The 20,067-nt window shown below is 44.2% G+C and overlaps 1 protein-coding gene across 1 annotated transcript in view; it reads left to right on the top strand.

Annotated features, from left to right (window-relative positions):
- LOC121847498 (potassium/sodium hyperpolarization-activated cyclic nucleotide-gated channel 2-like) overlaps window positions 1–20,067 on the top strand; it is a 65,992-nt gene that overhangs the window by 13,185 nt on the left and 32,740 nt on the right. The window contains exon 3 of the mRNA XM_042328986.1: window positions 6,688–6,849. Within this exon, the coding sequence (XP_042184920.1) occupies window positions 6,688–6,849 (162 nt within the window). The remainder of the gene's footprint in view (window positions 1–6,687; window positions 6,850–20,067) is intronic.

The following is a 20,067-nucleotide window of genomic DNA, read 5'->3' as shown; positions in this document are numbered from 1 at the left end:
TCTCCCTGTCTGAGTCCGTAATACCAACATGTTTTAAGCAGACCACCATAGTGCCTGTGCCCAAGAACACTAAGGTAACCTGCCTAAATGACTACCGACCCATAGCACTCATGTCTGTAGCCATGAAGTGCTTTGAAAGGCTGGTCATGGATCACATCAACACCATCATCCCAGAAATCCTTGACCCACTCCAATTTTCATACCGCCCCAACAGATCCACAGATGATGCAGTCTCTATTGCACTCCACACTGCCCTTTCCCGCCTGGACAAAAGGAACACCGATGTGAGAATGCTATTCATTGACTACAGCTTTAGCGTTCAACACCATAGTGCCCTCAAAGCTCATCACTAAGCTAAGGACCCTGGGACTAAACACCTCCTTCTGCAACTGGATCCTGACTTCCTGACGGGCCGCCCCCAAGTGTTAAGGGTAGGTAACAACATATCCGCCACGCTGATCCTCAACACAGGGGCCCCTCAGGGGTGTGTGCCCAGCCCCCTCCTGTACTCCCTGTTCACTCATGACTGCACGCACAGGCACGACTCCAACACCATCATTAAATTTGCCAATGACACAAAAGCCTGATCACCGACAACAACAAGACAGAGACCTGGCTGTGTGGTGCCAGGACAATAACCTCTCCTTCAACATGATCAAGACAAAGGAGATGATTGTGGACTACAGGAAAAAGAGGACCGAGCATGCCCCCATTCTCATCGACTGGGCTGCAGTGGAGCAGGTTGAGAGATTCAAGTTCCTTGGTGTCCGCATCACCAACAAACTAACATGGTCCAAGCACACCATGACAGTCGTGAAGCGGGCATGATAAAACCTATTCCTCCTCAGGAGACTGAAAAGATTTTGCATGGGTCTTCAGATCCTCAAAAGGGGGAGTGAGGGGTAGTGAATTGAAGATAGTGAATTGGGTATTGAGAGCTAGTGAGAGGTATTGAGGGGGAGTGAATTGTGCTAAAGGTTGTCTAGACAAGTTGTCTAGGTAGACAATCATAGAATGCTCTGTCAAGCATAGAATATTCAACCAGCACACCACACTGTTCTGTAACCAGGAACTCTTGGTCCCCAATCTATTTGGACTTCTGCATAAATGAATAAAAAAGCAGATCTGTTTATAGGTGCTGTTAGGTCACTGAGTTCCTTCTCAGACATTTAGTTGTTGGCTGATGCCCAATAAGCTGTGAGACAGATGATCAGTCTGGACCCGGCCCTGTCTGCAAGCTGCATATGTTAGTTTGTTCCCAGTCGTTTGTCAAGGGCCAGGAGGTTTGCTTTGCTGTTCTCACTGAAATATGTGTGATGTTGTTGGCAGGAGGGTTTAAGCTTTTAAACACACTTTGCATCCTAATCACCATCAGTGTCGTCACCGTCTCCCCCTTTGACCTGTGAATCCCAGAAGGTGTCAGCTCGTCTTCATAGGCAGCATATTAGAGATGCAAACACATGTAATCAATTAAGACCCCTGAGGAGGTGCAGGTGGGGTGGAGGGGTGATAATATGGTACACCAGAGGGGGTGCTCACTATGATCATACTGTATGTCTTGCTAATTGTTATTATTACCAACCTGTAATTCAGTTAGGCTAGCGTTCCTCGTATGGGTTTAATTGTGTTTCCATACATTTTCTGTCTCTTTGTTGGCTTCGGGAATGGATTTCTGATTAGCTGGTTTTTCCTTCGGCCTTCATATCTAGTTATTTGTTCATCTACAGTACATATATGCCTCTGCTCGATTCATTTTTTAAAGGGGTACTTTGTGCTTGGTTGGGCCCCTGGTGTGGATGGCGGATGGTGGATGGATGCACTGGGCCCTGTGTGTGCACATGACCTTTGGATAATTGGATTTTCTGAAGACATTATGCGACAAACACACAGAGCGGTGCATGATGGGTAGAGGTGGATACTTGGCATGCATGGAAGATGAGTGCTAAGATGGGCTGGTGTTAAACAGGCAAAAAAGATATATGGTACTCAGTCGGGGTCTCAACTTACTATTGAGAGTTAGAATAATAGAATACACCATTTCTATATTTGGTTGTGCGTCATCATTAGCTCATATCACCAAATGGTTTTTATATTGGTAAGTTAGTCTAGCAGCCAGCTATCTAAACTTGTAGTATGCATGGTTGAATTACCGAGCGGCATGGGGCCCATTGATCATCAGTTATTATATTAAGAACTGCAAATATTTTCCTCCACCATATGGCAAAATGTTTAGAATTGCTGACCCACAAACCACTGTGGCCCCATCAAAGTTGCCCATCCCTGCCATAGGTGAACCCTTTGAAGAACCCTTTTTGGTTGCAGCAAGAACCCTTTTGGTTCCAGGTAGAACCCAAAAGTGTTCTACCTGGAACCAAAAATGGTCATCCTATGGGGACCGCCGAAGAACCCTTTCTAAGAGTGTGGAGTGGAGTTTCGAGAGGAAGTGTTAAGTATGGTGCTAGACGTGCTTCTCCACTGTTTAGGGTTGTGAGTGTTGTGCCAGTCACTTTGCTGACAGCTGTTGCACTGCGCTGGGCTGTGTTTACTGGCATCAGAACAGCGCAACTTTGTTTAGATCATTGTTTAGAAAGCAGGAGCAAAAGTCACAAAATAAACCTGATTTGGTTTTCTGCAAATATATAAATACCATGGGAGTCTTACTTTTGGGAACTTTACAGTCCTGTTGATCAAACAACCAACAGGGAGGCTATCTCTCCCTCGGTTGGATTCTTCCTGGTTCATTCTGAAATCCATCTATATAACACAAGACACTGCCGCACATCATCATCCCTCAATAACTTCAAGGGAAGACTGGGGTTCAACCTGATGAACCAAACTACTCAGTAATCTCCTCCATATAGCCTAACTCTCACACACTCACATCCACACAATGCACCCACACATTTAAACAAAACAGTATATATATTTTCGTATATATATTACTGATCAATTTATTTATACATTCATAATTAGTAGGTTTTGTTATATTTTTAAACAAACCTTTAAAAAAAACGTATTTATTGTATATTGTTTGTTTGTGGTGGGGTTTTCCTATAAGCCCTTGGGCTTCCAATCACACCTGCACACTGTTTTCTTTGATGAAAATAAATATATATATACACAAATAAATAAGTAAAGTTGCCTATGCACAATAATAACAACAAGGTTATCTAGCCTGAGCCAGATGTGCTAAAGTCTAGCACAGTGGGTGGTAGGTGTCACGAACCGGCTCAAAGCCCGTAACAAAAGGGAGACAACGTGGAGATAAGGCGTAACAAAATATATTTATTAACTAAAGCAACTAAGGAAAATATACAATGGTGTGTGTAATCAGTAATCAGTAGTGTAAGTGAGTGTTTTGCATGCATGAATGTGATAATGCAGGGTGTTGAAAGATGCTGTCGCAAACAACCCAAAAAAACACCAAGAAACACAACAAAATCCATAAAGGTGTCTGCATGGAGAGAGTCTCTTCCATGAATGTGGAAGAGGTCCATTTATCCTGGGACACACCTGGCCCAGGTGTTTTCCATGTAGCTGACGACCCTCTCAACTCCACCCACCGGCATCCTAATAAGGAAACAAGAACAAAGACAGAATTACGGCAGACAGAGTGGGAGGGTCGTCACAGTAGGCAAACCCTCAAACTTTTTCAGTTCGTAGCCGAAATTGCACCGTGAATACGATAAGGAAGCCTGCTCAGCCTCCTGCAGCCTGCCCCCAGTCCCATAATAACCCACAAGTGAATGGGGTTTAGAGCTTGCCTGCCTGCTCATTTGATCAATGCCAAATACATGAGTAGCTTGGTGATCCTAATAGCTGTAGCCACCAAAGCTGAAAATTAAACATTGGGGGAAAGTCTTCCACTCACACACTTGTCCAGGCAATAACATCACATCCTTCCAGCAGCTAGCTAGCGAGCTACAGTACAAGGCTCTGTGTCAGTTTAGGTTCAAGCTAGCTGTCAAGCCATATAGGTAGCTTGCTAAGTAAGTAGGCCTGCATAAATAAATAATCTAGCTATAGCACTAGCCACGTAACAGGACTGCATAGCTAGATTTATTGTGTTGAGATTCCCAATCACTGCCCTTTTCAATCCGTTTTTGTGCAAAGCATTAGGTCAGTGAAACTGAAGCCGTTCATCTCCTGAATGGCTGGAGGCAGTTAACAATGTGCTAGCTGTGATTTACAACCTGATATAGCAATATTTATTAGACTACCTAGCGATTTATTGGTGAATTTTATTAATCACGCATTGACTGCATACATTTAATTCTGCCAACAATGACTTACTCTACATAATTTGAATTTTGAGTCGAAAAAGAACCTATTTTAGACCTCTTATAAAGATGGGTTTGAAGCATAAAGTGCATATTTGATATTTTAGACCGATATAATGACTAGCTGTTTGTTTCATTTCTACAAAGTAGTTCCACTTCAAACTAATGGGAATTGCCATGGCGACATAACTGTTTGTGTTGTAGTAGTAGCAGTTTGCTTTTGCCGTTGTTGTTGTTGTGGTTGTTGTAGTAGTTGCTATTCACTCCTCCAATTGATTATGTGAGTGTTTATTGTTTCCCACACAAAAACAAAATGTTGGTTTGAAGACTTGAGGGTCTAATTGAATGAGTAATTTTGGTGATTACATTTTCACACAGAATTGCAGAGAATCTGCCTCAAAATGTGTCCAATTTCTGCTTCTCTTTGGTTCACTATTTTCAGATTTCTCATAACGCCATAAGAACCGTGGCCCGGTCCATGGTGCCTCATTAGAGCCATACAGTTGTCCAATCAGTCCTCCATGTTGGCACCAAACGTTCCATGACAGTAACATTCTAATCGGTATTCTCTGTAGAATGTAATTCTCTTGGAACCTTTGTTGCAAACATGACACCCATTCTGATTCTGTCCTAAACTAAGTTAGCAGAACTCTGCATACTGTAAATACTGCTCTGGTATTGTGACTATCTCCTCTCCTCCTTAACATGTCACTAATCATAAGTGACATGTTGACTCTATAAATAGATGTGCTGAAGTGCAGTATTTTGTAAGTTGCCGGGTCATATTAGAAACCAACTATCAGAAGCCCCAAAAAGGTTAAAGTGGCATTAAGAAAGATCAACTGGTGATTCATGTCCAATCACAGCCGTGGTAGAGATAGTGTATGATGTCATCAGTCAGTGACTGTAAGTTAGCAATGCACCAAACTCATTTACATTTACATGCAAGTCCGTTTATCCAGAGCAACTTACAGGTACATTAATTTTAAGATAGCTAGGTAGGACAACCAAATATCTCAGTCATAGTAAGTAAAATTGTCCTCAATAAAGAATCTATCAGCAAGTAGGAAAAAGTCAAGTGTGAAAGACAAGGGTGCTATTTTTACATTTTTTTTCGTGGGGGGAGGAGGGGGTGCTATGGGATTTTTTAAGATGCTCTTTGAAGAGGTAGGATTTCAGATATTGGGCAGGGACTCTGCTGACCTGGCATCAGGGGGACTCTGGTTCCACAATTGGGGTGCCAGGACTGAGAAGCATTTATTCTTCCATCTTGTATTTGACTAATACCTCCTCAGGGATCATTGAAAGATGATTGTCCTTGTGGCCAGTTTGGTTTCTTGCTTAGGGCTCAGAAATGCATATGTTTTGGGGTAAATTTTATCTGGTTGGGTTTAGAGAAGCATACCCCTTTTATCTGGTTGGGTTTAGAGAAGCATACCCCTTTTATCTGGTTGGGTTTAGAGAAGCATACCCCTTTTATCTGGTTGGGTTTAGAGAAGCATACCCCTTTTATCTGGTTGGGTTTAGAGAAGCATATCCCTTTTATCTGGTTGGGTTTAGAGAAGCATACCCCTTTTATCTGGTTGGGTTTAGAGAAGCATACCCCTTTTATCTGGTTGGTTTTAGAGAAGCATACCCCTTTTATCTGGTTGGGTTTTTAAAAATGTATTTTACTAGGCTAGTCAGTTAAGAATACATTGTTATTTAGAATGACATCCTAGGAATAGTGGGTTAACTGCCTTGTTCAGGGGCAGAATAACAGATTTTTACCTTGTCATTTGATCTTGCAACCTTTTGGTTACTAGTCCTAAGCTCTCACCACTAGGCTACCTGCCGTGTATATCCATCTGTGCCTACAGACTTGTGTACCGGTATGTGTTTGTGTGGGAGTGAGTGAGGGAGTCCTGTCGTGTGTGTTACAGTTCTGATTAATGTGTTGTATCTGGCTGTAACACATGTCTGCTCTGTTCCTGCTGTGTATCTGATGGCCGACTGATGGGAAGCTGTCTTCCCCCTCTCATTAATCGCTCTTAATTCGGTCCAAAGGAACAGCAGGCAACATGGTTCTGCTGACTGTAGTCTTCTCCTTTAATCCTACTTCTAGGGATTGTCATCTTGATCACTAGAGAATCTTGCAGCAAATTAAACAGGAAATCTTGAAGAATTCTGTGACTGTGATTCTCTCTCTATTTTTCTCTCTCTCTCTGCTTCTCTATCTCTCGATGTCTCTCTCTTTCACACACACGCACGTACTGACACACACGCACGTACTCACACACACACACACACACACACACACACACACACACACACACACACACACACACACACACACACACACACACACACACCACATATCCTTCCTCTCCACCTTAACTCATTCCTTGTCTCTCCATCTCTGTTTTAGATCTTCCATATGACCTATGACCTGGCCAGTGCAGTAATGCGTATCTTCAACCTGATTGGTATGATGCTGCTGCTGTGTCACTGGGATGGCTGTCTGCAATTCCTGGTTCCCATGCTGCAGGACTTCCCCCAGGACTGCTGGGTCTCCCTCAACAAGATGGTGGTATGTGTTTGATTCATTACATGTTTTACATTCACAAGTAAAACTGGATAAACAGAAAAAAGGCTCTGCACACTTCCAGTTCGATACAAGTTATTTTAATTGTAGCTAAGCTTTCGTTCAATTGACCTTCATCAGAGCATATTATACACAGTGACGCACAGTTATGCTCTGATGAAGGTTGATTGACCGAAAGCTCAGATACAATTCAAATAACTTTGTATCGGACTGGAAGTGTGCAGAGCCTTTTTTCAGTTTATCCAGTTTTCAGGACCTTCAGTAATACATTTTGGGTGTGCGCGGGATTCAACCTATTATATACATTCATAGTTAGAACTAGCGACTAGAGCGGCAAAAGGAAACATCACGCATAAGCCATTCATTAATCAATGCTTGGTTCCTAATCAATAAGAATAGTCTCCCACACGTACACAATAAACATCTATCAGATACAGATTCTGTTGTTGATTTATCAATAGAACAAAATACCTTCATCATATTGCTCGTGATGAAAGCTTTGTGAAGAAGGCCTATTGGGAAAACACATCAATGTGTTTTAACTAGAAATCAGTCCAGTGATTAGTACTATTGATGGTTGTTTGAACCGTCTACTGTTAGAACAGTCAGCCAGTGAGCCAGACACAGCCAGCCCAGCCATCTGAAGACAAGCGAGGGAACGGTGAGAAAAATAACAAGTCAGGCAACACGATTTATGCACACCTACGCATCCCTCCCTTCATCTCTCCCTCCCTCCACATCCCTCTCTCCCTCCGCATCCCTCCATCCCTCCCTCTCTTTTTCTCATCGGGGAGGGGCGATAACAGGTAAGATTAAGAGGGAAAGGGAGGAATGGGAATGTGCCCGGGCAGCAGGCTCCTTTGTTCTTGTCTCTTTTCTCTGGGAGGTAAAAGCTGATTGTTTATAGGTCCATCCGGCCTTTTACATGCCCAGGGAAAACCGCTCCGTCTCCCAGCCTCTGCCCTACCCACCAGACACAGCTCCAAATGGGTTTTTAAACGGATTGGGTTCTGCTCCTCTGCTGTCATTGGGCCTGCCACCACGTCACGTAAATGTTCCGTTATTTTTACATTTTCCTGCAGGGCAGATGTTGACGTGTGTACCTTTTTATCGACGTACAGAACTAATACCCCATCAAATGAGTCCCCCGGTGGGCCTAAAGCAATGAAAGGAGAAAGCAGATTAAAGTTTTCCTTTTATCTGTTATGAAGGGACGAATCCCTCTTGGTTTGTGATATCCAATTGAATTAGACTAGACTGTCAAGACTGTCATCTGAGCTGTGTTTCCAGCTGTTTTGTGTCTCAAGATTTGTTTAAATCAGGTCAGCTGAGAAAGGAGAAAACTACCTTGGCTCTGCTTCCCAATCTTACGACCATGGGAGGTATTGCAGGGGTGAGGTGAGGGTTCAAGTGACCAGAACAGATATTAGTTGATTTGTTGATTGATCAGGTAACAATGCTAATATGAAAGGCATGTTTGAGAATGTGATAACAACAGTGGGACTCGTGTGGATTTCCCAGGACACTCTCTCTAATGCAAGGTTCTGAACATCTCCACGTCTCAGGAGTGTGATTGTCATTTCCCATAAGTGTGATGTCAGACTGTAATAAACCTCTTGACCTTCTCTGACAGATACAGGTATTCTGACAGGCCACCTCAAAGTAAAAACCTTATCCTTCTATAATAGACACCTAGGGGTCCTGAATACTTTATAGTGTACTGTATAAACTCCCAAACTGACACTCTCTCTCTGTCAGGCCATTGACTTCCCCCTCTTCCCTCCTCCCCCTTTCCCTCCCCCTCTTCCTCCCTCCCGGTGTATAATCAAGGGCAGCATCTCTCCAGAGGGCCGTCACTCTGAAGCGAGCGGCCCAGGCCACCTGAGACCTCCCCGTTATTCAGTGGCTGACAATTCGTAACATTAGCCACCGTGTAGCAGCCAGGACATCCATCATCACTACTACACCAATAGCTTGTACACAAGCTATAGTACAGGCCGGTGGAGGAGTCAGGAGTCCCCACAGGCAGTAACTCATGGAGGGCAACGTGAGGCGGACGGGGGCGAGGGCAGGCAGGTTGTTGTAACCCCTTTGAAGAGTATGAAGAGCCTGTTCCCTTCTTTGTTGAATGAAAGACATCACATGATGCTAATCAGTGTTGTATTACTCAAGATGTCCGGTCTCGAGACCACATATTGAGTGTCTCAGTCTTGTCTCGGTGTTGGATACATTTGTACTCGGTATTGACTCTGTCTCGGACAGGGAGGACTCCTAATAAGACCAGCCGAGACCAGTGCATAAAAGCTCTTCGCCAGACCAAATATATATACCCTCCTTTGTTAAAACATGAACATCTTAACAGGCTTTATATCTATTATAGACAGGTTAGTACAGTGGTGAACCTATAGGCCTTCAGTGGTGAACCTATAGGCCTTCAGAGGTGAACCTATAGGCCTTCAGTGGTGAACCTATATGCCTTCAGTGGTGAACCTATAGGCCTTCAGTGGTGAACCTATAGGCCTTCAGTGGTGAACCTATAGGCCTTCAGTGGTGAACCTATAGGCCTTCAGTGGGGAACCTATAGGCCTTCAGTGGTGAGCCTATAGGCCTTTAGTGGTGAACCTATAGGCCTTTAGTGGTGAATCTGTAGGCCTTCAGTGGTGAACCTGTAGGCCTTCAGTGGTGAACCTATAGGCCTTCAGTGGTGAACCTATAGGCCTTCAGTGTGTGACAGGTTAGTTCAGTGGTGAACCTACTGTATAGGCCTTCAGGGCCAGGTCCCTCTCTGGGCCTGGCTCCCCAGGCCCAGAGAGGCCCACCCACTGGGGAGCCAGGCCGAGAGAGGCCCACCCACTGGGGAGCCAGGCCCAGAGAGGCCCACCCACTGGGGAGCCAGGCCCAGAGAGGCCCACCCACTGGGGAGCCAGGCCCAGAGAGGCCCACCCACTGGGGAGCCAGGCCCAGAGAGGCCCACCCACTGGGGAGCCAGGCCCAGAGAGGCCCATCCAATCAGATTGATGTGATTGAAGCTTTGTTGTGGACTTAGACCATCACATTTTTTATTTACAGTAACAGTCAAAAGTTTGGACACACCTACTCATTCAAGGGTTTTTCTTTATTTTTACTATTTTCTATATTGTAGAATAATAGTGAAGACATCAAAACAAAACAAAAAACACATATGGAATCATGTAGTAACCACAAAAGTGCTAAACAAATCTAAATTGCCAACCTTTGCACACTTTCTCCCCAGAGACCAGCAAAGCAAAATCCTGATTGGATCTTTTTGTCTCTTCGTTGTTAACCCTTTCCTTTTCATCATAAACTGAAGAGATTCAATCAAAACATAATTGAAAATAATAATATAATTATCAATATTATTATATTATTATAATCATTATTTTATAAATCCTTAGCCCTTCTCTGAAGGCATAGAAGGCTCATTGTTCCCCACTGTGTTTGGGTTAGTAATAATTTGTAGAGTGGTTCTATCTTCCCCCGGCATGCATTTTTTCAATATTCTGAATGTCTAAAGAATCCATATGTTGTTCTGAAATATGTACACAGAAATACTGGACATTTTGAACTGTTATTATGGTGGGTATTTGACAAAATTTCAATCATGGTCTTGAATTGGACTCTAATTTTTCTGGTCTCATTCTTGACTCTGTCACGGACCCCTTGTCCCCCTCCCGGTCTCGATCTTCAATCAAATTTATCCATAAAGCCCTTTTTTTACATCAGCAGACGTCACAAGTGCTATACAGAAACCCAGCCTAAAACCCCAAACAGCACGGTGTCTAGGAACAACTCCCTAGAAAGGCAGGAACCTAGGAAGAAACCTAGAGAGGAACCAGACTCTGAGTGGTGGCCAGTCCTCTTCTGTCTCTGCCGGGTGGAGATTATAAGAGTACATGGCCATTTAAAGCCAGATTGTTCTTCAAGATGTTCAAACATTTATAGATGACCAGCAGGGTCAAATAATAATCACAGTGGTTGTAGAGGGTGCAACAGGTCAGTACCTCAGGAGTAAATATCAGTTGGCTTTTCATAGCTGAGCATTCAGAGGTCGAGACAGCAGGTGCAGTAGAGAGAGAGAGTCGGAAACAGCAGGTCCGGGACAAGGTAGCACTCCCGGTGAACAGGTCAGTGTTCCCCAGCATCAGACAGAACAATTGGAACTGGAGCAGCAGCAACGACAAGGTGGACTGGCGCTAGCCAGGAGTCATCAGCCCAGGTAGTCCTGAGGCATGATCCTAGGGCTCAGGTCCTCCGGGAGTGAGGGAGAGAGAGAGATAATTAGAGGGAGCATACTTAAATTCACACAGGACACCAGATAAGACAGGAGAATTACACCAGAAAGAACAGACTGACCCTAGCCCCCCGGCACATAGACTATTGCGGCATAGATACTGGAGACTGAGACAGGGGTGGGTTGGGTTGGGTTGGGGGACACTGTGGCCCCATCCGACGATACCCCCGGACAGGGCCAACCAGGCAGGATATAACCCCACCCACTTTGCCAAAGCACAGCCCGACAGCACTAGAGGGATATCAACAGACCACCGACTTACTACCCTGAGACAAGACTGAGTATAGCCCATGAAGATCTCCTCCACCGCATGAACCCGAGGGGGCACAAAACTGGACAAGAAGATCACGTCTGTGACTCAACCCACTCAAGTGACGCACCCCTCCTAGGGACGGCATTGAAGAGCACTAGTAAGCCAGTGACTCAGTAATAGGGTCAGAGGCAGAGAATCGCTGGGGAGAGAGGGGAGCCGGTCAGCCAGCAAGGGCAGTTCGTCGCTCCAGTGCCATGCCGTTCACCTTCGCACCCCAGGGCCAGACTACACTCAATCATAGGACCTACTGAAGAGATGAGTCTTCATTGAAGAATTAAAGGTTGAGACCGAGTCTGCATCTCTCACATGGAGAGGCAGATCATTCCATAAAAATGTAGCTCTATAGGAGAAAGCCCTGCCTCCAGCTATTTGCTTAGAAATTCTAGGGACAATAAGGAGACCTGCGTCTTGTGACCATAGCATACATGTAGGTATGAACAGCAGGACCAAATTGGAGAGATAGCTAGGAGCAAGCCAATGTAATGCTTTGTAGTTTAGCAGTAAAACCTTGAAATCAACCCTAGCCTTAAAAGTAAGCCACTGGAGTAATATGTTACCTTTTTTGAGCTCTAGTCAGGATTTTAGCAGCTGTGTTTAGCACTAATGAAGTTTATTTAAGGCTTTATCCAGGTAGCCAGAGAGTAGAGGATTGAAGTAGTCTAAGCTAGAAGTGACAAAAGTAATTGATTAGCTTTTCTGCATCAATTTTGGACATAAAGTTTCTGATTTTTGCAATGTTACGAAGATGGAAAAATCTGTCCTTGAAATATTCTTGATATGTTCGTCAAAAGACAAATCAGGGTCCAGAGTAATGCTGAGGTCCTTCACAGTTTTATTTGAGACGACTGTAAAACCATCAAGATTCATTTTCAGATCCAACAGCAGATCTCTTTGTTTCTTGTGACCTAGAAATAGCATCTCTGTTTTGTCTGAGTTTAAAAGTAAAACATTTGCCTTCCTTATGTCTGAAACACAGGAATTCAGGGTAGGCAATTTTGGGTCTTCACCCTGTTTCATCGAAATGTACAGCTGTGTGTCGTCCGCATGGCAGTGAAAGTTGACATTGTGTTTCTGAATGACATCACCAAGAGGTAGAATATATAACCCTATTTTGAGATGTGAGATCACAATTTCTTTCAATAATGACAGGAATGGAAAGGTCTTAATTCCTCTGAGATTGCTATGCCAAACATCGCCATGTTTTGTTTTCCAAGATCGAGATCGAGGCACTGACATGATCTCAATGGGGATAGCTGAGGTGACTACACTGACTGTGCTAGTGGCAGACTCCACTAAGCTGTAAGTTGTGAAGATGGCGCCGGAGGGGATGGCTGCCATTTTATTAGCTCTTAACTAACCGTGCTATTCTGTTTGTTTTTTCGCATTGTTTGTAACTTATTTTGTACATAATGTTGCTCCTACCATCTCTTATGACCGAAAAGAGATTATGGACATCAGAACAGTGATTACTCACCTTGAATTGGACAAATAATTTTTCTTTAATTAGTCGGACGGGAATGATATACTCCAAACACCCGTAAAGTCCCTCATCCCCCATCATTCACTGCAGAAAGAAACTGAGAATTTGAGGAAAGAGATGTGCCTTGTGAGGATCAGTGGCTAATCTGGCTTCGCCACCCGTACTGTTAGCAAACGTTCAATCGATGGAAAATAAATGAGACGAACTGAAAGCACGCAAATCATACCAACGGGACATTAAAAACGGCAATATCTTACATTTCACGAGTTGTGGCTGAACGACGACATTAATAACATACAGCTGGCGTGTTATACAGTCCATCGGCAGGATAGAACAGCAGCGGGGCAGGGACCTATGCATATTTGTAAACAATAGCTGGTGCACAATATCTAAGGAAGTCTCGAAGTCTTGCTCGCCTGAGGTAGAGTATATCATGATAAGCTGTAGACCACACTATCTACCTAGAGTTTTCATCTGTACTCTTTGTAGATGTCTACATATCACCACAGACCGATACTGGCACTAAAATCGCACTCAATGGGCTGTATACCGCCATAAGCAAACAGTAAAACGCTCATCCAGAGGCGGTGCTCCTAGTGGCCGGGGACTTTAATGCAGCAAAACTTAAATCAGTTTTACCTAATTTCTATCGGCATGTTAAATGTGCAGCCAGAGGAAAAAACCTCTAGATCACCTTTACTATATTTACATATTCATTGACTACAGCTCAGCGTTCAACACCATAATGCCCTCAAAGATCATCAGTAAGCTAAGGACACTGAGACTAAACACCTCCCTCTGCAACTGGATCCTGGACTTTCTGACGGGCCGACGCCAGGTGGTAAGGGTAGGTAACAACACGTCTGCCATGCTGATCCTCAACACGGGGGCCCCTCAGGGGTGCATGCTCAGTCCCCTACTGTCCTCCCTGTTCACTAATGACTGCACGGCCAGGCACAACTCCAACACCATCATTAAGTTTGCCGATGACACAACAATGGTAGGCCTGATCATCAGAAACGATGAGACAGCCTATAGGGAGGAGGTCGGAGACCTGGCCATGTGGTGCCAGGACAACAAACTCTCCCTCACCGTGATCAAGACAAAGGAGATGATTGTGGACTACAGGAAAAGGAGGACTGAGGTCGCCCCCATTGTCATCGACAGGGCTGTAAGGAAGCAGGTTGAGATCTTCAAGTTCCTTGGCGTTCACATGACCAACAAACTAACATGGTCCAAGCACACCAAGACAGTCGTGACAGTCGTGGGCACGACAAAACCTATTCCCCCTCAGGAGACTGAAAAGATTTTGCATGGGTCTTCAGATCCTCAAAAGGTTTTACAGCTGCACCCTCGAGAGCATCTTGATGGGTTGATCACTGCCTGGTATGGCAACTGCTCGGCCTCCAACCGCAAGGCACTACAGAAGGTAGTGTGTACGGCCCAGTACATCACTGGGGCCAAGCTTCCTGCCATTCAGGACCTCTATACCAGGCAGTGTCAGAGGAAGGCCCTAAAAATTGTCAAAGACTCCAGCCATCCTAGTCATTGACTGTTCTCTCTGCTACCGCACAGCAAGCGGTACTGGAGCGTCAAGTCTAGGTCCAAGAGGCTTCTAAACAGCTTCTACCCCCAAGCCATAAGACTCCTGAACATCTAATCAAATGGCTACCCAGACTATTTGCATTGCTACCCCCCTTCTACGCTGCTGCTACTCTCTGTTATTATCTATGCATAGTCACTTTAATAGCTCTACCTACATGTACTTATTTTTTCGGCTGGTGGAGGTCCTGTAGAACCATGTCCAGATAAAGTGTCCGGGGTGAAAAAGTTTAGCGAGAAAAGTAGAGCGAGAAAAAAACTAAGACGTTGGTAAATGTATTAAAAGTAAAAACCAACAACTTTGTCTGATAGCCAAGTAGCAACAAACAGCACAACAGCACGGAGACTGGAAGTTGTGGGCGGAGCGATTGATTCGTGATGGAAATAAAAGGTCTTGACTCGGATTTGATTTGCTCCGGTCTTGGTCTTGAATCGGTCTCACTTTAGGTGGTCTTGAACACAACACTGATGCTAATAATTCAATCATGAACCGTAGAAATCAATAATAGACCACTGATAAGGATGGATGTCTGAAACTCACTCTAAAGGTTGATTGCTGTATATAGAATGGACCAAACCCCTCAGGCCATGGATTGGAGAGTGGAAGAGGAACAGCCAACATGGCCAACATGATAGTGAGGCACAGTTGCAGTTGCCATTGTTGCACATGAGAAAAGTACCACATTCTAATTAGGGCTGGGAATTTCTAGGGACCTCACAATACAATATTATCTTGATACTAAGGCGTCGATATGATATGTATTGCGAGTCAATACGGTGATTTTAATAGGATTTGATGTTCTGAACTTATTGGTCCTTATACATGTATATCTGCTGCAGATCGAAAAGAGAGCGCATGAGACAATTTATTTAGATCATTAATGGAAATTAAAGAGCTGAAAACAAGTTGTCTCACTTGGAGTCAAAGTATCGATATAATACCGTCCCAATAATAATATATAATATATGTACTTGTATCGATTTTTTTCCCCATCACATATTTTTTTATGTAGCACAAAAGCAGTTAGTATGGCAATTAGGCGTCAATTAATTAAACATTCTAAATGGCCAGCTATTACAACCACCAGGGAATGATGATCAATGCTAGTCCATTCTATCAAGTTTAATTCTACATTGGGAGGATTGTGGATTTAACAGTGAGAGAAAGAGAGAGTTTTCCTCACTAGAGAGAGGAGCCATGTGTCACAGGAGTGAAGGGCTAAATGGATAATGACATAGGCAGCAGCAGCTACTAACAGACAGAGTCAATGGTTAAAGGACTGTAATTATTGGTGTTAACTAAATGCTTCTGGATTAAAGACCGTAAAGAACGCAGAAGTGCTTCAGTCAGATGACTGGAGGAGACACAGAGACTTCATTAGAGAAACAGCTTCAGTCAGATGACTGGAGGAGACACACAGAGACTTCATTAGTGAAACAGCTTCAGTCAGACGACTGGAGGAGACACACAGAGACTTCATTAGAGAAACAGCTTCAGTCAGACGACTGGAGGAGACACACAGAGACTTCATTAGAGAAACAGCTTCAGTCAGATGACTGGAGGAGACACACAGAGACTTCATTAGAGAAACAGCTTCAGTCAGATGACTGGAGGAGACACACAGAGACTTCTTTGGAGAAACTGCTTCAGTCAGATGACTGGAGGAGACACACAGAGACTTCATTAGAGAAACAGCTTCAGTCAGACGACTGGAGGAGACACACAGAGACTTCATTAGAGAAACAGCTTCAGTCAGATGACTGGAGGAGACACACAGAGACTTCTTTGGAGAAACTGCTTCAATCAGATGACTGGAGGAGACACACAGAGACTTCATTAGTGAAACAGCTTCAGTCAGATGACTGGAGGAGACACACAGAGACTTCATTAGAGAAACAGCTTGAGTCAGACGACTGGGCGAGACACACAGAGACTTCATTAGAGAACCAGCTTCAGTCAGACGACTGGAGGAGACACACAGAGGCTTCTTTGGAGAAACTGCTTCAGTCAGATGACTGGAGGAGACACACAGAGGCTTCTTTGGAGAAACTGCTTCAGTCAGATGACTGGAGGAGACACACAGAGGCTTCTTTGGAGAAACTGCTTCAGTCAGATGACTGGAGGAGACACACAGAGGCTTCTTTGGAGAAACTGCTTCAGTCAGATGACTGGAGGAGACACACAGAGGCTTCTTTGGAGAAACTGCTTCAGTCAAACGACTGGAGGAGACACAGAGACTTCATTAGAGAAACAGCTTCAGTCAGATGACTGGAGGAGACACACAGAGACTTCATTAGAGAAACATCTTCAGTCAGACGACTGGAGGAGACACACAGAGGCTTCTTTGGAGAAACTGCTTCAGTCAGACGACTGGAGGAGACACACAGAGACTTCATTAGAGAAACAGCTTCAGTCAGACGACTGGAGGACACAGAGACTTCATTAGAGAAACAGCTTCAGTCAGATGACTGGAGGAGACACACAGAGACTTCATTAGTGAAACAGCTTCAGTCAGATGACTGGAGGAGACACACAGAGGCTTCTTTGGAGAAACTGCTTCAGTCAGATGACTGGAGGAGACACACAGAGGCTTCTTTGGAGAAACTGCTTCAGTCAAACGACTGGAGGAGGAGACACAGAGGCTTCTTTGGAGAAACTGCTTCAGTCAGATGACTGGAGGAGACACACAGAGGCTTCTTTGGAGAAACTGCTTCAGTCAGATGACTGGAGGAGACACACAGAGGCTTCTTTGGAGAAACTGCTTCAGTCAGATGACTGGAGGAGACACACAGAGGCTTCTTTGGAGAAACTGCTTCAGTCAAACGACTGGAGGAGACACACAGAGACTTCATTAGAGAAACATCTTCAGTCAGACGACTGGAGGAGACACACAGAGACTTCATTAGTGAAACAGCTTCAGTCAGATGACTGGAGGAGACACACAGAGACTTCATTAGAGAAACAGCTTCAGTCAGACGACTGGAGGAGACACACAGAGACTTCTTTGGAGAAACTGCTTCAGTGAGTCATAAGTCTCTTCCACAGGGGGCTGGTGAAGTGAGGATGGCTCATAGTAGTGGCTGGAATGGATGAATAGAATGGCAGCAACCACAGAGAAACCATATGTATGACACCTGTACATTTATTCCATTCCAGCCATTACAATTAGCCTGTCAACATATTTAAGTGACACCAGCCACCACTGCCCTCTCCCCTCTATCTGTACTACTACAGTCGTGGCCAAAAGTTTTGAGAATGACACAAATGTTCATTTTCACAAAGTCTGCTGCCTCAGTATCTTTAGATATTTTTGTCAGATGTTACTATGGAATACTGAAGTATAATTACAAACATTTCATAAGTGTCAAAGGCTTTTATTGACAATTACATGAATTTGATGAAAAGAGTCAATATTTGCAGTGTTGACCCTTTTTCAAGACCTCTGCAATCCGCCCTGGCATGCTGTCAATTAACTTCTGGGCCACATCCTGACTGATGGCAGCGCATTCTTGCTTAATCAATGCTTGGAGTTTGTCAGAATTTGTGGGTTTTTGTTTGTCCATCTGCCTCTTGAGGATTGACCACAAGTTCTCAATGGGATTAAGGTCTGGGGAGTTTCCTGGCCATGGACCCAAAATATCAATGTTTTGTTCCCCGAGCCACTTAGTTATCACTTTTGCCTTATGGCAAGGTGCTCCATCATACTGGAAAAGGCATTGTTCGTCACCAAACTGTTCCTGGATGGTTGGGAGAAGTTGCTCTCTGAGGATGTGTTGGTACCATTCTTTATTCATGGCTGTGTTCTAAGGCAAAATTGTGAGTGAGCCCACTCCCTTGGCTGAGAAACAACCCCACACATGAATAGTCTCTGGATGCTTTACTGTTGGCATGACACAGGACTGATGGTAGCGCTCACCTTGTCTTCTCCGGACAAGCTTTTTTTCTGGACCCCAAACAATCGGAAAGGGGATTTATCAGAGAAAATGACTTTACCCCAGTCCTCAGCAGTCCAATCCCTGTACCTTTTGGAGAATATCAGTCTGTCCCTGATGTTTTTACTGGAGAGAAGTGGCTTCTTTGCTGCCCTTCTTGAGACCAGGCCATCCTCCAAAAGTCTTTGCCTCACTGTGCGTGCAGATGCACTCTGCCAGCTGCTATTCCAAGCTCTGTACTGGTGGTCCCCCGACCCCGCCGCTTAATCAACTTTAGGAGACGGTCCTGGCGCTTGCTGGACTTTCTTGGGCGCCCTGAAGCCTTCTTCACAACAATTGAACCGCTCTCCTTGAAGTTCTTGATGATCCGATAAATGGTTGATTTAGTTGCAATCTTACTGGCAGCAATATCCTTGCCTGTGAAGCCCTTTTTGTGCAAAGCAATGATGACGGCACGTGTTTCCTTGCAGGTAACCATGATTGACAGAGGAAGAACAATGATTCCAAGCACCACCCTCCTTTTGAAGCTTCCAGTCTGTTATTCGAACTCAATCAGCATGACAGAGTGATCTCCAGCCTTGTCCTCGTCAACACTCAGACCTGTTTTAACGAGAGAATCACTGACATGTCAGCTGGTCCTGTTGTGGCAGGGCTGAAATGCAGTGGAAATGTTTTTTGGGGATTCAGTTCATTTCCATGGCAAAGAGGGACTTTGCAATTAATTGCAATTCATCTGATCACTCTTCATAACATTCTGGATTATATACAAATTACCATCATGCAAACTGAGGCAGCAGACTTTGTGAAAATTAATATTTGTGTAATTCTCAAAACTTTTGGCCACGACTGTACACTACCTACTCTAGTGGACTAGTATGAACTATTTAGGTGGGCTAAAGTAGATTTAGTGTTTTAAAGCTCATATCCAGCTCTAAGTGATTTTAATAATTTTGCATGCCCAATTTTTTCAGTTTTTGATTTGTTAAAAAAAATTGAAATATCCAATAAATGTTGTTCCACTTCATGATTGTGTCCCACTTGTTGTTGATTCTTCACAAAAAAATACAGTTTTATATCTTTATGTTTGAAGCCTGAAATGTGGCAAAAGGTCGCAAAGTTCAAGGGGGCCGAATACTTTCGCAAGGCACTGTATATGATAAATATAAATACATGGCCAAACAAATGAATCGCATACAGAGAAAGGTTCCTCCGTTGCATGTGGAACTCAGTCATGTTATGGTAATGACTTCTCTCTGGCCTTATCTGCTGTTGTGCAGCTCTTCATGGAATCCACGCCAAACCCATAGACCTATTCATCAGAGGAGCTGTTTCCCTTCCAGTACAGGCTTTATGAGAAAAGACCAAACGTGCCCAGACTCCAACAGTACAGACCCCCCCATCATCATCATGGCAGAGGTAGAGACAATTAAAATCGGATGCCACTGTTCCTCTGGTGCTGGGAATGAATGTGCCGAGGAAAGACAATGTCTGTTCAGAGATTTAAGACATATATTTCAGCGTTGTGTTCTCCTCTCAGTGGTGTTGATGGATGAAGAGCGATGA

Source organism: Oncorhynchus tshawytscha, linkage group LG10 (assembly GCF_018296145.1).
Source record: "Oncorhynchus tshawytscha isolate Ot180627B linkage group LG10, Otsh_v2.0, whole genome shotgun sequence".
In the NCBI taxonomy this organism is placed as follows: Eukaryota; Metazoa; Chordata; class Actinopteri; order Salmoniformes; family Salmonidae; genus Oncorhynchus; species Oncorhynchus tshawytscha.
Note: the sequence above shows the minus strand (reverse complement) of the source record. Positions and strands in the feature narration are given on the sequence as shown.